At 35.9% G+C, this 20,868-nt stretch overlaps 1 protein-coding gene across 4 annotated transcripts in view; it reads right to left on the bottom strand.

Moving 5' to 3' along the window:
- Window positions 1-20,868, bottom strand: part of PDS5B (PDS5 cohesin associated factor B) — a 116,533-nt gene that overhangs the window by 42,383 nt on the left and 53,282 nt on the right. For all 4 annotated transcript variants that reach the window (XM_010835933.1, XM_010835931.1, XM_010835934.1 and 1 more), the window contains exons 19-20: window positions 10,243-10,366; window positions 6,824-6,982 (exon numbers count right to left, since the gene is read on the bottom strand). In XM_010835933.1, coding sequence (XP_010834235.1) covers window positions 6,824-6,982; window positions 10,243-10,366 — 283 coding nt within the window. The remainder of the gene's footprint in view (window positions 1-6,823; window positions 6,983-10,242; window positions 10,367-20,868) is intronic.

Below are 20,868 nucleotides of genomic sequence, written 5' to 3'. Positions count from 1 at the left end.
CTGCTTACAGAGAAAACTACAAAATTTTAATTAAAGACACATTGTAGATGAGCAAAATAATTCTTAAAACTGAAATACCTAACAAAGCTGTATAAGAGAAATATTTAAATCTGCTTACAGAGAAAACTACAAAATTTTAATTAAAGACACATTGTAGATGAGCAAAATAATTCTTAAAACTGAAATACCTAACAAAGCTGTATAAGAGAAATATTTAAATCTGCTTACAGAGAAAACTACAAAATTTTAATTAAAGACACATTGTAGATGAGCAAACTAAGCAATGGGAAAAAATACAGGCTGTATAAGAATGATAGCACTGCAGATGATTGGAAGGAGAGAACACTCTAGAAATTATGCTGGGAAAGTTGGTTCTCCTAATGGAGAACAGAAAGAAATGGAGTTCTTGAGTCACAGCATACAAAAAAAGCAAAAAAAATCAAAACCAGATGGATTAAAATTTTTATGTGTGAAAAGAAAACCTTAAAACTTTTAAAACAACGTATGAGAGACTATTTTTATGACAATGGCATAGGAAATAATTTCTTAAGATATAAAAAGCACTAACTACAAGATAAAAGAATGATAAATTTAGTTACATTAAAATTAATAACTTTTGTTCAAAGGACACTATGAAGGGAATAGAAAGATACACCATAAATAGGATTTTATACATTTTATGAACACACTTTAACATGTACTTGAAAAAAATATGTGTGTAAAGATTACCTGTGAGAAAAACATAAACAACTCAAGAAAGAAAAAAAGGCAAGACATCAAGAGGAATTTCAGGAAAGAGGCAACATGAATGATGACTAGACACAAACATTCTTAGTAATCAGGGAAACGCAAATTAAGAGATATTACTTTATATTAATTAGACGGACAAAAATTAAGTAATTTGACAATAATGTCATATGCTGCTGAAAGGAAAATAAGGTTTTACAACTAGTCTGAAAAATACTTCAGCAATAAATTGAAAAATTAAATGTATAGACTGATGGTCATAAGTATACCACTCTTGTGAATGTAACCTGGAGAAATTTGTACTCATAATGCATCGGAAGGTTCTATAAAGAAGAAAAAAAAAAAAATCACAGGAGCACTGTTTAAAACAAGAAAGAAATGGAAATATACCATGTGTCCATTAAGAAAATGAGATATACTTCACACAATGATATAATAAAGAGCAATGAATGAATGAACTACAGCTAGATTCAACATCAAGGGTTATTCTAAGAAACAAATCCATAATGATAACAGCAAGTCACTATATACCATATATTGATATATATATATATATCATAAACCTTAGGAACAAGCAAAACTAAACAGGTACATTGTTTTGAGATAAATATACAGTTAAATGGTGCTTTGTGGTTAGCTGGGGCAGGAAAAAAACAGAAAAGTTAGGAGAGTAACATCACCAGATGCTAACAGTTCTTGGGTATTGAAAAGAGAATAACTGAGATGTGAGCCTGGCACTAAAATTGCTTTTCTGATATATAAATGATGGCTGATTCTGAAAGTGAAAGAGGTTTAAAGGTTGAGCAATGTTTTGCATCACTGTCACAGAGCTAGAAGGAAAAAGAAAATGGAATTCTGAGTCCAATAAAGAGTAGAGTCTTTGACTGTGTGGATCACAACAAACTGTGGAAAATTCTGAAAGAGATGGGAATACCAGAACACCTGACCTGCCTCTTGAGAAACCTATATGCAGGTCAGGAAGCAACAGTTAGAACTGGACATGGAAGAACAGACTGGTTCCAAATTGGGAAAGGAGTACATCAAGGCTGTGTATCATCACCCTGCTTACTTAACTTATATGCAGAGTACATCATGAGAAACGCTGGGCTGGAAGAAGCACAAGCTGGAATCAAGATTGCCAGGAGAAATATCAATAACCTCAGATATGCAGATGACACCGCCCTTATGGCAGAAAGTGAAGAGGAACTAAAAAGGCTCTTGATGAAAGTGAGAGGAGAGTGAAAAAGTTGGCTTAAAGCTCAACATTCAGAAAACGAAGATCGTGGCATCCGGTCCCATCACTTCATGGCAAATAGATGGGGAAACAGTAGAAACAATGTCAGACTTTATTTTTCTGGGCTCCAAAATCACTGCAGATGGTAACTACAGCCATGAAATTAAAAGACGCTTGCTCCTTGCAAGGAAAGTTATGGTCAACCTAGACTGCATATTAAAAAGCAGAGACATTACTTTGTCAACAAAGGTCTGTCTAGTCAAAGCTATGGTTTTTTCTGTGATCATGTATGGATGTGAGAGTTGGACTATAAAGAAAGCTGAGCACCGAAGAACTGATGCTTTTGAACTGTGGTGTGGGAGAAGACTCTTGAGAGTCCCTTGGACTACAAGGAGATCCAACCAGTTCATCCTAAGAGATCAGTCCTGGGTGTTCACTGGCAGGACTGATGTTGAAGCTGAAACTCCAGTCCTTTGGCCACGTGATGCGAAGAGCTGACTCGCTGGAAAAGACCCTGATGCTGGGAAAGATTGAGGGCAGGAGGAGAAGGGAACGACAGAGGACGAGATGGTTGGATGGCATCACCGACTCAATGGACATGGGTTTGGGTGGACTCCAGGAGTTGGTGATGGACAGGGAGGTCTGGCATGCTGCAGTTCATGGGGTCGCAAAGAGTCGGACATGGCTGAGCAACTGAACTGACTGACTTGCTAAACAACCTTGAGTTTTGGGTGGATCCCAAATAAAAACACCCTAAACATAAAAGTGATCAGAAAAACAATCAGCCTCTCAAAAACTGAAGCCCAGCTTCCAATCACTGCATTCTTGATTGAATGAAAATTATTTCAGAGCAGCTCAACTGCCTATCACAGAAGCAAAAATAAATCTTCTTTGGAAGAATTATAAAATTATCCAGAGCTTCCAATTATCTCTATAACTTTTCATATACAAAGCGTGCAGCTCAATCAACAATAATGTGTACAAGGTAAGACCTGACCAACAATCAAGCGAAAACCAGACAGAGAAAAAGAGCCACTGGAGATACAGATATTGAGACTAACTCACATAAATTTTAACATAATTAGAGGTGCTGAAAGATTAAATGGTAAGAAAAAGAATTCTGGCAGGGAACTAAAAATTTTATTTAAAAACTCTAAGGAAATTACAGGAAAAAATATATAAACATTGCAATTAAGAATTCAATTTTATGGGTTTAACATAAGACTCAACAAATCTGAAGAGAGGATGAGTAAATTCAAAGATGGGTCAGAAGAAAGCAAAAATGAAGCATGAGCAAGCAGAAACAGGTATACCTCGGAGATACTGCAGGTATGGTTCCAAGCAACCACAATAAAGCAAGTATTGCAATAAAGCAAGCTACACAATGTCCTGGTTTTCCAGTGTACAAAAAGTTATGTTTACATGATAATATGGTCTATTAAGTGTGCAATAGCATCGTGTCTAGAAAAACAATGAACAAACCTTAATACAAAAATATAAACGAAAAAGCTATAATAACTATTAATAGTAATGACTATTCAGGTCTTTCGCCCATTTAAAAAAATTGGGCTGTTCGTCCCGTTGTTGAGTTTTAAGCCTCTTATCAGATTTTATGATTTTTCAAATATTTTCTCCCATTCTGCAGGTTCATTTTTCACTTTTTTCAAATTAATAATTCTCTTTTTTTAAAAGGATATAATTGGCATATGACAAATCAGTTCTACAGGTATAATGATTCAGTATTTACATATATTGTGAAATGATCACCACAGTAAGTCTAGTGACTACCCATCACAACACAGCTACAATTTTTTTCCTATGATGAGACACTTTCAGACCTACTCTCAGCAGAAACTTTCAGATATATCAGGCAGTATTAATGATGATAGTCACCATGCTGTACATGACATTCCTTGACTTATTTTCTAACTGGAAGTCTGTACCTTTAGAATTCCTTTACCCAATTCACACATCCTTCATCCCTAGCCTCTGAAAACTACCACTGGATCTCTGTATCTATAAGTTTGAGTTTTTGTTGCTGTTATTTGGGGTTTTTTAAAATTTGATACTGCATGTAAGGAACATCACATGGTATTCATCTTTGTCTATTTAACTTAGCATAATGCCCTCAAGGTTCATCCATGCTGTCACAAATAGCAGGACTTTTTCCTTGTTTTTAATGACTGATCAATATTACATTGTATATATACACCACTTTTTTCTCTATCCATTCATCCATTAGATGGACACTTGGGTTGCTTCCATGTCTTGACTGCTATAAATAATGCTGCATTGAACATGGGGGTGCAGAGATCTTTTTGAATTAGTGTTCTCATTCCCTTCAGATAAATACTCTGAAGTATTTATTACTGGATCATGTGGTGCTTCTATTTATTTTTTTTTCCTATTTTTAATTTTTTGGAAGATTCTCCATACTGTTTTTCATGGTGGCTGTATCTATTTATATTCACACCAACAGTGCAAAAGGGTTCTTTCTCTTCACATCTTCACCAACACTTATTATCTATTTTATATTAGTCATTCTAAGAGAAATGAAGTCCTATCTTTTTGTGGTTTTGATTTGCATCTCTCTGGTGATTACCGATGTTGAGCACTTTTCATACAATTACTGATGACTTGTTTGCGTTCTTTGGAAAAATGTTGCTTCTGCCTATTTTTTAATCAAACTCTTTTTCTGCTATTGAGCTATACGTGTGATTTATACAATATGGACATATTAGGTACATGATTTGCAAATATTTTCTCTCATTCTCTCAGTTTTTGTCTGAAAATGTGTTTATGTTGCATTCCCTTTTTAAAGGGTATTTTCTCCAGGTTTAGAATTCCAGATTGGTACTTTTCTTCCACTCAATAATTTGAAGTTATTATTCCATTATCTTCCATTTTCTAATCTTTTCTCGAAGTCAGGTGACAGTCTTGTTCCCTGGAAGGCTTTTGATTGGTTCTAGTTTTACTATGATGTATCTAGTGAGCTTTGTGTTATACTGATCCTACTTGGAGTTTGAATGTATAGCTTTGATGTCTTTCATAAATTTTGAAAAATTTTCTGGCATTATCACTTCAAATACTATTTCTGTTTCATATTCTCTTTCCTATCTTACTGTAGTTCTAATTACACACTCTAAATATACAAATTTTTACTGTAATCCAACTGTCTGACATACTTTTTCTATACACACAAGAATTGTCTCAATAGGCTTCACAAATGCTGTGTTTTCTACAAATTGAAGGTTCGTGTCAAGTATCTATCAGTGCTATTTTTCCAACAACATTTGCTCACTTCATATCTGTCACATTTTCATAATTCTTGAAGTATTCCAAATGATTTCACTATTATTACATTTGTTATGGTGATAAGTGACTAGAGATCTTTAATGGTACTACTGTAACTGTTTTGAGGTGCCATGAATCACACTCTTTAACACAATGAACTTAATCAGTAAACGTGTGTGTTCTGACTGCTCTACGGACTGGCCTTTTCCCCATCTCTCCCTCTCTCCTCAGGCCACCCTATTCCCTAAGATACAACAACACAGAAATTGGGAAAATTAGCAAACCTATCATGGACTGTACATGTTTAAGTGAAAGGAAGCACTGCACATCTCTCAACTTCATAGCAAAAGTTAGAAATGATAAAGCCTAGTGATGAAGGCATGTCAAAAGCTACTATTAGCTGAAAATTAAACCTCTTGGGCCAAGTTATGAATGTGAAGGATAAGTTCTTGAAGGAAATTAAAAGTGCTTCTCCAGTGAAAATGTGAATGACAAGAAAGCAAAACACACTTACTGCTGATACGGAGAAAGTTTAATGGACTGGAGGGGAGATCAAACCAGCCTAACATTCCCTTAAGCCAAAGCCTGATCCAGAGCAAGGCTGTAACTCTCTTCAATTCTGTAAAGACTAAGAGAGCTAAGGAGGCTCCGGAAGGAAAATCTCAGGCCAGCAGAGATTGGTTCCTAATACTTAAGAAGCCATCTCTATGATACAAGGTGGAGCAGCAAGTCCTGATGCTGAAGTTGCAGCAAGTTATCCAGAACATCCAGCTTAGATTATTAATTAAGGCGGCTATGCTAAACCGATTTTTAACACAGAAAACTATCTCCTATTGGAAGAAGATGCATTCTAGAACTTTCACAGCCAGAGAGAAGTCAATGCTTGCCTCAAAGCATCATAGAACACGCCTACTTTTGATAGGGGCTAATGCAGCTGGTAACTTTAATCTGAAACCAACGCTCATTTACCATTCTGAAAATCCTAGTTTTACAGTATTTTTTTTACATATATGTATATCTAAAAATACACAAACACATGCATAAAACTCTACATGACTGTAGGGGTCAATTCTCCAAGACACCCAAACATACCCTGCCCCAAATATTCACACAATGAAGACAGAAAATCACTATATTTTTCCCCAGTATTTTCCCTCAGGGATCTTTTAATTCTCTATTGTATGTATAAAATGCAACAACTACTATCATGACAACCATACTGCAAACTAACCTGTCAATCTTCACATATTTAAAAAATAGATGCCATTACAAAACTTACATCCCTATAAAGTTGAAAGAGACAGAATCTGGTGGTATCTTGTATTTATCAAGGAAAGCATTCCAGGTCATAGCCCTGTGCTCAACTAAAGAGATGTTTCAATGTTGTTTCACTTTTAATGAAGATGCAGCATGGTAAAAAGATGGGAAAAGCTAAAAACAAATCAACCAAACTGAAGTGCTATTTACATCATTCCACTTCTCTTTTTGTTGCATAAAATTTTAGAAGATAGCATTATGAAGAATACACATCTAGAAAACATAAATTACCCGATCATTCATCAGAAGATCCTTCACAATGAAAGTAGCTACCAAAGACTTCAAAGGAGCAGCAAATTGATCTGGTGCAAGGAGAGCAATGTGACCAATAGTCACCAGTGGTGTGATGAGATGCTCCAGGTTGCTCGGATCTAGGCTCTTATGCAGAGGCTGAAAATGAGGAAAGGAAAATGATAAACTCCATAAACATGCAAATAAACTGGTCACATGTCTCAGCTACAAAAGCTAAAAACCACACAAGTTCAATACATGGTATAAGCAGTGGTTCAAGTTATATCTAACTTTTACTGACAACTTTTATTAACTAGAAGGCATCATATTTAGGTACTTTCAGTTTTTCCCAAATTATATTTTAGATTGCATATATAAATATGTCAGCAACTGCTGAAAGTTGCTCAGTCATGTACAACTCTTTGTGACTGCATGGACTGTAGCCCATGAGGTTCCTCAGTCCATGGAATTCTCCAGGCAAGAAACTGGAGTGGGTAGCCACTTCGGCTCACCAATGCCTACTTCTATTCTACTTTCTGGGCATAAGGATGCTTTTCTATGTGCAGTCAGAAGTTCTGGTTACCAGAATGGGGATGAAAGTAAGGTATGCCATGTCTGAACTGAGGCAGACATGAACAGTGTATCTTCTCCACATTTTCACTCTATTTACTCACTGGTGGCTTAATACAAAGGATCCAATGGGACTCAAAGAGAAAAAGTGAAAGTGAAAGACACTGAAGTCACTCAGTCGTATCTGACTCTTTGCGACCCCATAGACTGTAGCCCACCAGGCTCCTCTGTCCATGGAATTTTCCAGGCAAGAATACTGGAGTGGATTGCCATTTCCTTCTCCAGGGGATCTTCCTGACCCAGGGATCGAACCCAGGTCTCCCACATTACAGACAGATGCTTTACTGTATGAGCCACCAGGAAAGAGAAGCCACTAGTCAAAAAGGGTCTGTGTGGCTAAAACACTGAATAGAATGCAATCAAAACACCCAAATGGACTTTTATCACGAGCAAAAAATAAGCTTTCATTATGGATAGTTACAAGCATTTTTGTGGATTTTTATAGCATCAAACATTAAGTATTATAACTAATAAAACTATTTTATTAATCTTATAGTAAAATAAAAATATTATTTTAATAATCATTTTGCTATAACAGAAGGAGACTGCTTATTTACTCACATAAGTTGATACCTAAAACATATTGCTCAATTTTTAAAATAAGATAATCAGAAGAGTGGCTATAGCACACTATCATTGGCATGAGAGAGGGGGAAGGGGACAAAAGATGTGTTTTGTGTATTTATATTACTTGTATAAGAATAAAATAGCTCCTGAAAAGTACAGTAGAAACTGGTAACACTGGCTGCCTCTGAGAAAAGAAACTGGGTAGCTGGGGAAATGGGGTTAAGATAAAGGTGTAGGTATTCTCCTATACTGAACACCAAGCATTCTAGGCTTGAAAAAAAACACAAAACTGTTCTTTTCCAACACATTGTGGCAATATGAAAAGCTTCACTTAATCAAAAGTAATGACAGTACTTCTTGCTGTTCTCAATGACTCCCTCAATACCTCCATTGCACATCTAAGTGATAACTTGTTTACATGAGAAACAGATAACTGATAGCGTACTTTTTTCCAATTCATTTATTATATTGTGACAATTTTCCACAATAAGATATTAAAATCATTTCTGAAAAACCAAAATTAATGATCAGTCTCTGGATTAATCAGAGAAGGCAATGGCAACCCACTCCAGAACTCTTGCCTGGAAAAATCCCATGGACAGAGGAGCCTGGTGGGCTGCAGTCCATGGGGTCGCTAAGAGTCGGACACGACTGAGTGACTTCACTTTCACTTTTCACTTTCTTGCATTGGAGAAGGAAATGGCAACCCACTCCAGTGTTCTTGCCTGGAGAATCCCAGGGACAGGGGAGCCTGGTGGGCTGCCGTCTATGGGGTTGCACAGAGTCGGACATGACTGAAGCGACTTAGCAGCAGCAGCAGCTCTGGGTTAACAGTACTCTGATAAAGGTTAGATGTGTCTGTGAAACCTTTTCTCAGAAAGCCAGCCAATCTTCTATGTTATAGGAGAAGGATTACCAGGTAGGTTCTTGTAAAGATGAAGTTACAGATATTAAAATTAAAAGTAACCAATAAAGTCAAGCTATTATCAGCATTTTCCTCCTCCTCATCATTGGAGGGAACAAAAAGATTATTCAAGAAAAAAAAAAAGCTTTCTAGAAATCAACATGAGTCCACTGAAGTCATTCTCTTATTAAAAAATTAAATACTATAGAATATTACCTCCACCTCAATTTTTAATTATATTATGATTGAGTATCTATAGCAAAGATGCTGTTTAATAGATACAGAAAACTTTTCTTCCTCCTTTACTCCGCCTTTAATATAAATCATGAAAATATGACAAAATTAGCATAAATACTTCTAAAATAGACAGCAAGTCTGTGTATTTATGGTGGGTTAGTTTCAGCATAATTTCCAAATTGTTTTGACTTCATTCAAGGCTCCTAGACTATAACTACAAGATTTTTATAAATTTTCTGTTTAGCCTCTATTTGCAGTAAGAAGGCTAAAACTAGATTATAATAGCTTATAGTGAAATTGCCATACTTAGAAAGGGTACTGGTAATTCAAAGTACAGAAAAAATAAAATACATGCTGAAAAGACAGTCAGTAGGTATTTGGTCCTGTCCCAATACACCCAATAAGACATTTGGTCTACACACAAAGGTCCTTGATATTTGTTCATATTTGGTCCTGCCCAAAACATTCCAAGAGACATTTGGACCACACCAAAAGGTCCTTGATACTTGTTCCTGTCCAAAATATCTGGCATGGACCTAAACTGCAGTGGGTGTTTTGGAGAGCACCAACTATCAAGGATCTTTGGGTGTGGATCACATGACCTGCAAAGGAAAAGGCACATTTTAATCTAATATGAAATTAGGTCAGTCATTAAAGTACAAATTTATTTAACTTTAATTATAAATTATTATTCATGTATAAAACCCCACACACTTCAGTAGTATTTCATATATAGAAATCTAACTTCCAAAATCTGTAAACTGATAGAATAATCACCTATTACCTACTATATGAGTAACTATGATTTTATATGTAATTACTTATGAATGAAAAAAGTTTCCTAATACTAAATGTATAAAGTGACTTCAAAACTATTATACAACTGCTTGATTTCTAAAGAGCTAGCATTAAAAAGCTGAATCATCAGATATTTTCAAATTTTAACCAATCATTAATATTGATTATACTGATTCAAATTTGGAAAATTACAAAATGATACATCTCCAAACATGAACAGTCTGTAAACTCATTCATATTTTTTTAACAATAACATGAAACAAAAAAATTTTTCTCTTTTTACCTCAAATATCTGTGCAAACTGGGTTTCTTTACTAGAAAATATTGCATGGATACAATGAATAGCGTATTTGGCTTGACGGGGGGGTCCTTTTTTAGACTTGTGATGTAAAACAGGAAGCAAAGCTCTAAAAAAAAAAAAATTACAGAAAAACAATAAACCAGAAAAATCATTATGACTTCCACTAGATACTTTAATGCTTGTATTTTTAAAGTAATGTTTCGTAAGAACAAAGAAACAAAAGTCATAGCATCTACTCACTCATTTTCAATCATCTATAATTTTGCTTTATAAACATCTATATTAAAATATAATACAAATACAAATAATTTTTCCTTTTTATTTATTAGTTATAAATACAAACAAGAATGGTAACCCATTTCTTCTTTTTAATGTCATTTCCATTAGCCTTTTCTATTTTATTATCATTGCTATTACTTTAGCTAAGCTTTTGCTACCTTACACCTAAGACCACCATAATGGGACTTAACTTGCTTCTTTCTAAAGTCTCTTCCTCTTCCAGTTCATCTTTTAATCTATCCCCAAACAATCTATATGAAGGGAAATTTGATCATTTAACCAATACAAATTGAGTACTTGCTATAATGCCAGGCATTATTTAAAGTCCCAAATTGGTGCATTCATTCTACCAGCATATTAGGGATAAGACAAATGATAACACATTAAGTTAGCAAAACATCTGTTATGTTAAATTGTGGTAACTCCTATAAAGGGGGGGAGAAGAAGAAGAGGACAGCAATAGGGAACAGGCGTAAGTTTGTGACTGTGTTACAATTTTACATGTGATGCCTACAGAAGATCACTCTAGTAAAGCAACACTTGACCACAGTTATCAAAGAGGCAGGGAATGGGTCATCTAGCTACCTGGAAGAACACTGATGTATCATATCACTTCATTATATACAAACTTAAAGTCCTGAATAAGGCAGGCTCTCTTAGTTCAACTATTTTATATTTATTTCACAGTGGAATTAACTTCTGAATTCTCCTTGCCCAACTCACTGCTCCAGTTTAAAAAACAATCAGAGATAAATAATTCATAATAATAATAGCAGTTGCAGAAAAGATAACAATAAAATATAATAAAAAGACAAGTGACCAATTGAAGGGAAACGTCGTATTTCTGGTTACAGAGAAATGGTAAATATCCATAAAGTGTAAACACCTACAAACAGATAATGAAAATACCAATAGTATCACAGAAAAATGGGTTGGACATAACAGTAGAAAGCTCTTCAAAACCACCAAAAGTTCTTCAGTACCACCAAACCAGTTTTACAACAAACGTTAAAGGGACTTATATAGTCAAGAAATACAAGAGAAGAAAAAGATCTACAAAACCAACCCCAAACAATTAAGAAAATGGCAATAAGAACATATGTATCAATAATTAAATGTAAATGGATTAAACGCTCCAACCAGGAGACACAGACTGGCTGAATGGACAAAAAATAAGACCCATATATATGCTGTCTACAAGATACCCAATTTAGACCTCAAGACACATATAGATTGAAAGTGAGAGAATAGAAAAACATATTCCATGCAAATGGGAAGCAAAAGAAAGCTGGAGTAGCAATCCTCATATCAGACAAAATAGACCTTAAAATAAAGAATTTTAGAAGAGATAAGGAAGGACACTACATAATGATCAAGGGATCAATCCAAGAGGAAGGCATAACAATTGTAAATATCTATGCACCCAACACAGGAGCACCTCAATACACAAAACAAACACTAACAGACATAAAAGGAGAAGTTGACAGTAACACAATAATAGCTGGAGACTTTAACACCCCACTCACACCAATGGACAGCTCATCAAGACAGAAAACTAATAAGGAAACACAAGTCTTATATGATACATTAGATGAGATAGATCTCATTGATATCTTCAGGACATTTCATTCAAACACAGAACACACCTTCTTCTCAAGTGCACATGGAACATTTTCCAGGATAGACCACATCTTGGGTCACAAATCAAAACTCAGTAAATTTAAGAAAACTGAAATCGTATCAAGCATCTTCTCCGATCACAACACTATGAGACTACATATCAATTACAAGGAAAAAAAACTGTAAGAAACATAAACACATGGAGATTAAACAACACATTTCTAAATAACCAACAGGCTATTGAAGAAATCAAAAGGGAAATGAAGAAATTTCTAGAAACAAATGACAATGAAAACACAACAATACAAAACCTGTGGGATGCTGCAAAAGCAATTCTAAGAGGGAAGTTTATAGCAATATAATTCTACCTCAAGAAACAAGAAAAACATCTAAATACACAACCTAATTTTACACTTAAAACAACTGGGAAAAAAAGAACAACAAAAAAACCCCCAAAATTAGTAGAAGGAAAGGAATCATAAAGATCAGAGCCGAAATAAATGAAAAAGAAATCAAAGAAACAATACTACAGATTAATAACACTAAAAGTTGGTTTTTGAGAAGATAAACAAAATTGACAAACCTTTCACCAGACTCAAGAAAAAAAGAGAAGAATCAAATCAACAAATCAACAAAATTAGAAATGAAAAACGAGCAGTTACAAGAAACCACGCAGAAATACCAAGGATGATAAGAGACTATTATGAACAACTATATGGCAATGGCAACCCACTCCAGTACTCTTGCCTGGAAAATTCCATGGACGGAGGACCCTGGTAGGCTGCAGTCCATGGGGTCCCTAAGAGTCGGACACGACTGAGCAACTTCACTTTCACTTTTCACTTTCATGTATTGGAGAAGGAAATGGCAACCCACTCCAGTGGTCTTGCCTGGAGAATCCCAGAGACAGGGGAGCCTGGTGGGCTGCTGTCTATGGGGTTGCACAGAGTCGGACACGACTGAAACGACTTAGCAGCAGCAGCAGCAGCACGGCAATAAAATGGATAAACTGAAAGAAATAGATTCTTAGAAAAGATCAATCTTCCAAGACTGAACCAGGAGGAAATCAAAATTATGAACTACCCAACCACGAACACTGAAATTGAAGCTGTGATCAAAAATCTCCCAAAAATCAAAAGCCCAGAACCAGATGGCTTCACAGGAGAATCTATCAAACATTTAGAGAAGAGCTAATACTTGCCTTCTAAAACTCTTTCAAAAAATTCAGAGGAAGGAACACTTTCATACTCATTCTACAAAGCAACCATCACCCCGATACCAAAACCAGACAAAGACAACACACATAAAAAAATCTATAGGCCAATATCACTGATGAACTTACATGCAAAAATCTTCAACAAAATTTTAGCAAACAGAATTCAGCAACACATCAAAAAGCTCATACACCATGATCAAGTTGGTTTTATGCCAGGAATGCAATGGTTCTTCAATATATGCAAATCAATCAATGTGATACACCATATTAAGGAATTAAACGATAAAAATCATACGATAATCTCAATACATGCAGAAAAAGCCTTTGACAAAATTCAGCACCCATTTATGATTAAAACTCTTCAAAAAATGGACATAGAAGGAACCTACCTCAACATAGTAAAGGCCATGTATGATAAGCCTACAGCCAACATTATTCTCAATGGTGAAAAACTGAAAGCATTCCCCCTAACATCGGGAACAAGACAAGAGTGCCCACTTCCACTTTCACCACTATTATTCAACATAGTTCTGGAAGTCCTAGCTACAGCAATCAGAGAAGAAAAAGAAATAAAAAGAATCCACATTGGAAAAGAAGTAAACCTCTCACTGTTTGCAGATGACATAATACAAAGAAAACCCTAAAGATAATATCAGAAAAGTACTAGAGCAAATCAGTGAATTTAGCAAAATTGTAGGATACAAAATTAATACACAGAAATCACTTGAATTTCTACATACTAACAATGAAAAATCAGAAAGAGAATTTAAGGAATCAATCCCATTCACCATTGCAACAAAAGAACTAAATATCTAGGAATAAACTATCTAAGGGGACAGAAGAACTGTACAAAGAAAACTGTAAGACGCTAGTGAAAGAAATCAAAGATGACATAAACAGATCGAGAGATATTCCATGCTTCTGAGTAGAAAGAATCAATATTGTGAAAATGACTATACTACCAAATGCAATCTACAGATTCAATGTGATCCCTATCAAATTACCAATGGCAGTTTTCACAGAACTGGAACAAAAAATTTCACAATTCATATGGAAACACAAAAGACCCAAATAGCCAGAGCAGTCTTGCAAAAGAAGAATGGAGCTGGAGGAATCAACTTTCCTGACTTCAGTACAGACTTCTGTCTGTACTGGCATACAGACAGAAATATAGACCAATGGAACAAGACAGAAAGCCCAGAAATAAACTCACGCACCTATGGGTACCTTATTTTTGACAAAGGAGGCAAGACTATACATTGGGGCAAAGACAGTCCCTTCAATAAATGGTGCTGGGAAAACTGGACAGCTACAAGTAAAAGAATGAAATCAGAACACTTCCTAACACCATACACAAAGATAAACTCAAAATGGATGGAAGACCTAAACCTAAGACCAGAAACTATAAACTCTTAGAGGGAAACATAGGCAGAACACTCGATGACATAAATCAAAGCAAGATCCTCTATGACCCACCTCCTAGAGTAACGGAAATAAAAACAAAAGCAAACAAGTGGGACCTGATTAAATTTAAAAGCTTTTCCACAGCAAAGAAAACTATAAGCAAAGTGAAAAGATAAGCCTCAGAATGGGAGAAAATAATAGCAAATGAAACAATTGACCAAGGGTTAATTTCCAAAATATACAAGCAGCTCATACAACTCTGTCAGAAAAACAAACAACCCAATCAAAAAGTGGGAGAAAGACCTAAACATACATTTCTCCAAAGAAGACAAACAGATGGTTAACAAACACATGAAAAGGTGCTCAACATCGCTCATTATTAGAGAAATGCAAATCAAAACTACAATGATATGTCATCTCACACTGGTCAGAATGGCCATCATCAAAAAGTCTACAAACAATAAATGCTGGAGAGGGTGTGAAGAAAAGCAAACACTCTTGCACTGTTGGTGGGAATGTAAATTGACAGTCACCATGGAAGATGGTATGCAGACTGCTTAAAAAACTAGAAATAAAACCATCGTATTGCCCAGCAATCGCACTTCTAGGCATATTAGCCTGAGGAAATGAAAACTGAAAAAGACACATGTATCCCATTGTTCATTGCAGCACTATTTGCAATAGCTACAACATGGAAGCAACCTAGACTCCCATTGACAGATGAATGGATAAAGAAGTTGTGGTAAATATACACAATGGCATATTACTCAGCCATAAAAAGAAACACATTTGAGTCAGCTCTGATGAGGTGGATGAACCTAGAGCTTATTACACAGAGTGAAGTGAGCCAGAAAAAGAAAGATAAATATTGTATTCTAACACATATGTACGGAATCTAGAAAAATGGTACTGAAGAATTTACTTACAGGGCAGCAATGGAGAAACAGACGTAGAGAATAGACTAATGGACATGCGGAGAGGGGAGGAGAGGGTGAAATGTATGGAAAGAGTAACATAGAAACTTACATTACCATATGTAAAATAGATAGCCAACAGGAATTTGCTATATGGCTCAGGAAAGTCAAGCAGAGGCTCTGTATCAACCTAGAGGGGTGGGATGGGGAGGGAGACGGGAGGAAGGTTCAAAAGGGAGATGATGTATGTATATCTATGGCTGATTCATGTTGGGGTTCGACAGAAAACAACAAAATTCTGTAAACCAATTATCCTTCAATAATAAAATTAAAAAGAAAAAAAAGAACTGGTTACTAATACTTTTACTAATTCATTTTATATATATATAATCATCATAGATTTAAAAGTTTTTAAATAAAATCTTAGATTATTAAATAAAGAATCTCTGGCTCATTCAGAATATATGTAAAATCAAGTGTAGTCTACATTATTTTTTCTTTTTAAAACTGCTTGCCAGTTACTTATTCAGTGATTTAAGTTTTCCTGACTAATTTCTTTGTTAAATATTATACTCCTCACTACTAAAGGGATAGTACAGGGTTGTCAATTTCTCATACACTTGACTTTTAAATCTTCTGATTTTTTTACTCCTATATTTTCTGAATGATTATTAGTGGAATATAAAGAGAGCCTTTATATCGGAGAAGGCAATGGCACCCCACTCCAGTACTCTTGCCTGGAAAATCCCATGGACGGAGGAGCCTGGAAGGCTGCAGTCCATGGGGTCGCTAAGACTTGGACACGACCGAGCGACTTCACTTTCACTTTTCACTTTCATGCACTGGAGAAGGAAATGGCAACCCACTCCAGTGTTCTTGCCTGGAGAATCCCAGGGATGGGGGAGCCTGGTGGGCTGCCGTCTATGGGGTCACACAGAGTCAGACACGACTGAAGCGACTTAGCAGTAGCAGCAGCAAAGACAGCCTTGGATTTCTAGATACTCATATGGCCATCTTGTTTCTAGTAGTTCTGCAGCTGATTCTCTTGGATTTTTCTCTTAGAAATATGATAACTTTGCTTCCTCTTTTCCAACAAATGCACTTTTTAATTTTATTTTCTTATGTAATTATATTGGCTAATGCTTTCAAAACAATGTTAAATCATGGCAGAGTTAGTGTATTTTCTCATCCTGCTACTGATTTTACTGGGAATGCTTGTGTATTACCATATGGTGGTAGATATTGGTTTGAGATATTTGGAGAAGGAAACGGCAACCCACTTCAGTACTCTTGCCTGGAAAATTCCATGGACGGAGGAGCCTGGTAGGCTACAGTCCATGGGGCCGCTCAGACAAGACTGAGAGACTTCACTTTCACTGGTTTGAGAAGTATGAAGGCATTAAAATCCTGTTTTGTTGGGTTTAACTATAAGTAAACTGATTTTCCTTTTTATTAGAAGCCCTTTCAGCATCTGTCAAAAAGATCTATTGTGCGGCCTCTCCCTTTTACTCATTTATATAAATGAATTATAACATGAACATCGAGTTTTCTTCTAATAGTAACCCTTTTTGTATTCCTGGAATTAACCAACATTTGGCCATAGTGTATTCTTGCTTTACTATAGTAAATTCTCTTTTTGCATTCAATTTTCATCAATATCAAAAAAATTTGTATCAGTTTTCTTTTGGAGGGGTATCTTTTATCAGGTTTTAGCATTCCTACTAGTTACCTTGGCTTTATATCTAAATGCTTTCCTTTCCCCCTCATGCCTGGAACAATTAAAAAGATTTAGAATTTCTACATGGTTTTTATATATATATATATTTGAAATACCCCCTTTAACATAACTTTTATTGGCCCTTATTATTATTAGAGGATAATTTTCTGAAATTCTTTTATAATTATAGCCTATTAGGATTTTTCCCCCCTACCTTCTTCCTGAGCCAATTTATTTACATCACCCTTTAAAAATTCAGATTTTCAAATCTCTAAAACACAGATATAGCCACACCTAAAACTTGAATACTGAAATTAAAATGATGAGAAAAGACAATCAGATATGCAAATAAGAAAACAAAAAGTTTGATTTAAAGGCATAAGCAAAAGTGAATGCAAAGGGAAAAGGGCACACAACTTGGTAGAAAGAGTGACCTCACAATAAAAAGGGGATAACACATTTTCTAAATCCTTGAATTCTAAAGAAAATCCTTCATTTGCCCTTAGCACAACTTAGCTAATTAGGAAAAACTTTAGTTACATTCATTTTCTGATCAAAACTTCCTAACTGTTGAATCATTAACTGTGGAAATCTTACGTGGTTGAAAAGAAATGTCAGCCCCATTACTGTTCTTGCTGTGCAGGATTTTCCTTTTTTTTTTTTTTTTCCCTTGATGTTTATGAAATCACTTCCATAATCTCTGAAAATTCAGTAAATTTCATTAGGATATTGAGAGAGCTAATCCTGAGATAGGTTGATAAGGAGTCCAGGACTATCAGTGAGGAAGAGGTCCAGAGCCCTCGAGAAGGAGAAAGGGTTCTAGGGCTCGAGAAGGAGAAAGGGTTCTAGGGCTTTCAATAAGAAGAACTGCTTTGTCTCACTCAATATAACAATGTATCTTGCCTGAGAATATGTTTGTCCTTCTTAACAGGAACCTTCTGACTTTTCTTGTTACCTTGAGATGTGTATGTTATGGGAGTGGGTCTCTTAAGACCTTTCTATTGTTAGTTCTAATCTTGCTAATTTAAGATATATGTTGTGGGAGGGGTCTGGGAAAAGTATATGAGGCCTTGGTAAGACTATTGGGGGGGGGCACTCTCTGTCCCCCTTCTGATGAGTATGTCAGAAGCTTTCTCTGTCCTTTTTCACTTTAATACAACTCTGCTGCACAGAAGCTCTTGAGTGATCAAGCCTGGTCCCTGGTACCAAAGTTAAATCTTCTTCTTTGGAGATCACAAATCCGACACCATTCACAGTAAGCTATCAATACCTTCCTAAAACATGAGTACTCTTCATTTCCAGATTCATGTTTTCATTCATTATTACTATTATTCATTACTATTATTTTTAAAAATTTTCCACTTTCCATTATACTGTTGTCTTCTCCACAGAAACCAATCATGACTTTCCATCATCTGCAATTCCTTAACTGCATTTCTTTCTTTCCCCACTATACCCATGTTCTATGCAGTTTCCTTAAGTTCAACAGACACCTTCCTGATTACATTTTCAATACTGTTTACTCTGCTCCTTGCTGTTTATAATAAATTTCATTCTATAACAGAAATATGTTCCTGCTCCTCTTTATCCTTAGTTCTGTCATTTCTCTTTTTATGCTATATTATTTTTGTTCCTTTTTCCCAGATGTCATTTGCTGCTTAATTTTCTTGGCAGCTTAGAAGATATGTCTAAAATTCTCTTTTATCCAACAAGAATTTCATTCTTCCTAGTGTTAATCACCTATCTTTTGAACACTAAAATATCCTCAAAGGATCCATGTTTGTCTATTTATCTGTATTCTGTTAATTCATCTTTAAATAAAAGAAATTCTCTTTGGCTCTGCCATTTAAACAAAAATGTAGATGGTGTCTTCCTGATGACTCAACATTGGACACTTCTTTCAAAAAATTAACAGCAGAACTCCCACCTGAAACTACACTTGCTTAATCAAGTGGATAAGTAGCATGGAGAAGGAAGGCGGGAATAAAGGTAGTGAGTCCTTTATTTCTGTTTAATTTCTCCTCCAAGTCTGCTTAAGCTCCTCCAATTGAGAACCAGCTTCACTTGGACTATGACTGTATCCTATGCTAGAGGGGACCGTCAGTGTTGGCACATCTAACTATTCTCGAGTGAGCCAGATTCCTGAGAGACTTACTGAGACAGAATGGAACCCATAATTCACCATCATTTTAGTTTAGTAGATCAGCACTTACTTTTTTCTTTTCCTGTAAAGTCGGTAATAAGACATTTGATTCACAACTCTAAGCCTTACCTCACCCAAAAGCTTTACCCCTATTAAAACCAGAGAAAAAAGGTACGACCACAAAGTTTTTCCTTTAGTTCTGCTACAGAAAAATAAGGTTCCCCGACTGCATCACCGATACAATGGACATGAACCTGGGCAGGTTTTGGGAGGTGGTAAGGGACAAGTCATAGCAAACACCCTCTTCCAACAACACAAGAGAAGACCCTACACATGGACATCACCAGATGGTCAAAACCAAAATCATATTGATTATACTCTTTGCAACCAAAGATGCAGAAGGTCAGTCAGCAAAAACAAGACCGGGAGCTGACTGTGGCTCAGATGATGAACTTCTTATTGCCAAATTCAGACTTAAACTGAAGAAAGTAGGAAAATCACTAGACCTCTCAGGTATGACCTAAATCAAACCCCTTATTATTGTACAATGGAAGTGAGAAATAGATTTAAGGGACTAGAACTGATCGACAGAATGCCTGATGAACTATGGATGGAGGTTTGTGACAATGTACAGGAGACAGGGAACAAGACCCTCCCCAAGAAAAAGAAATGCAAAAAAGCAAAATGGCTGTCTGAGAACCCTTACAAATAGCTCTGAAAAGAAAAGAAGCCAAAAGCAAAGGAGAAAAGGAAAGATATACCCATTTGAATGCAGAGTTCCAGAGAATAGCAAGGAGAGATAAGAAAGCCATCCTCAGTGATCAGTGCAAAGTAATAGAGGAAAGCAACAGAATGGGAAAGACTAGAGACCTCTTCAAGAAAATTAGAGATACCAAGGGAACATTTCACGCAAAGATGGGCTCGATAAACAACAGAAATGGTATGGACCTAACAGAAGCAGAAGATATTAAGAAAGGGTGGCAAGAATACACAGAAGAACTGTACAAAAAAGATCTTCACGACCCAGATAATCACGATGGTGCGATCACTCATCTAGAGCCAACATCCTGGAATGTGAAGTCAAGTGGGCCTTAGAAAGCATCACTAAGAACAAAGCTAGTGGAGGTGATGGAATTCCAGTTGAGCTATTCCAAATCCTGAAAGATGATGCTGTGAAAGTGCTGCACTGAATATGCCAGCAAATTTGGAAAACTCAGCAGTGGCCACAGGACTGGAAAAGGTCAGTTTTCATTCCAATCCCAAAGAAAGGCAATGCCAAAGAATGCTCAAACTACTGCACAATTGCACTCCTCTC

This window comes from Bison bison, unplaced genomic scaffold (genome assembly GCF_000754665.1).
Source record: "Bison bison bison isolate TAMUID 2011002044 unplaced genomic scaffold, Bison_UMD1.0 scf7180017864056, whole genome shotgun sequence".
NCBI lineage: Eukaryota > Metazoa > Chordata > Mammalia > Artiodactyla > Bovidae > Bison > Bison bison.
This window is presented reverse-complemented; position numbering and strand designations above follow the sequence as displayed.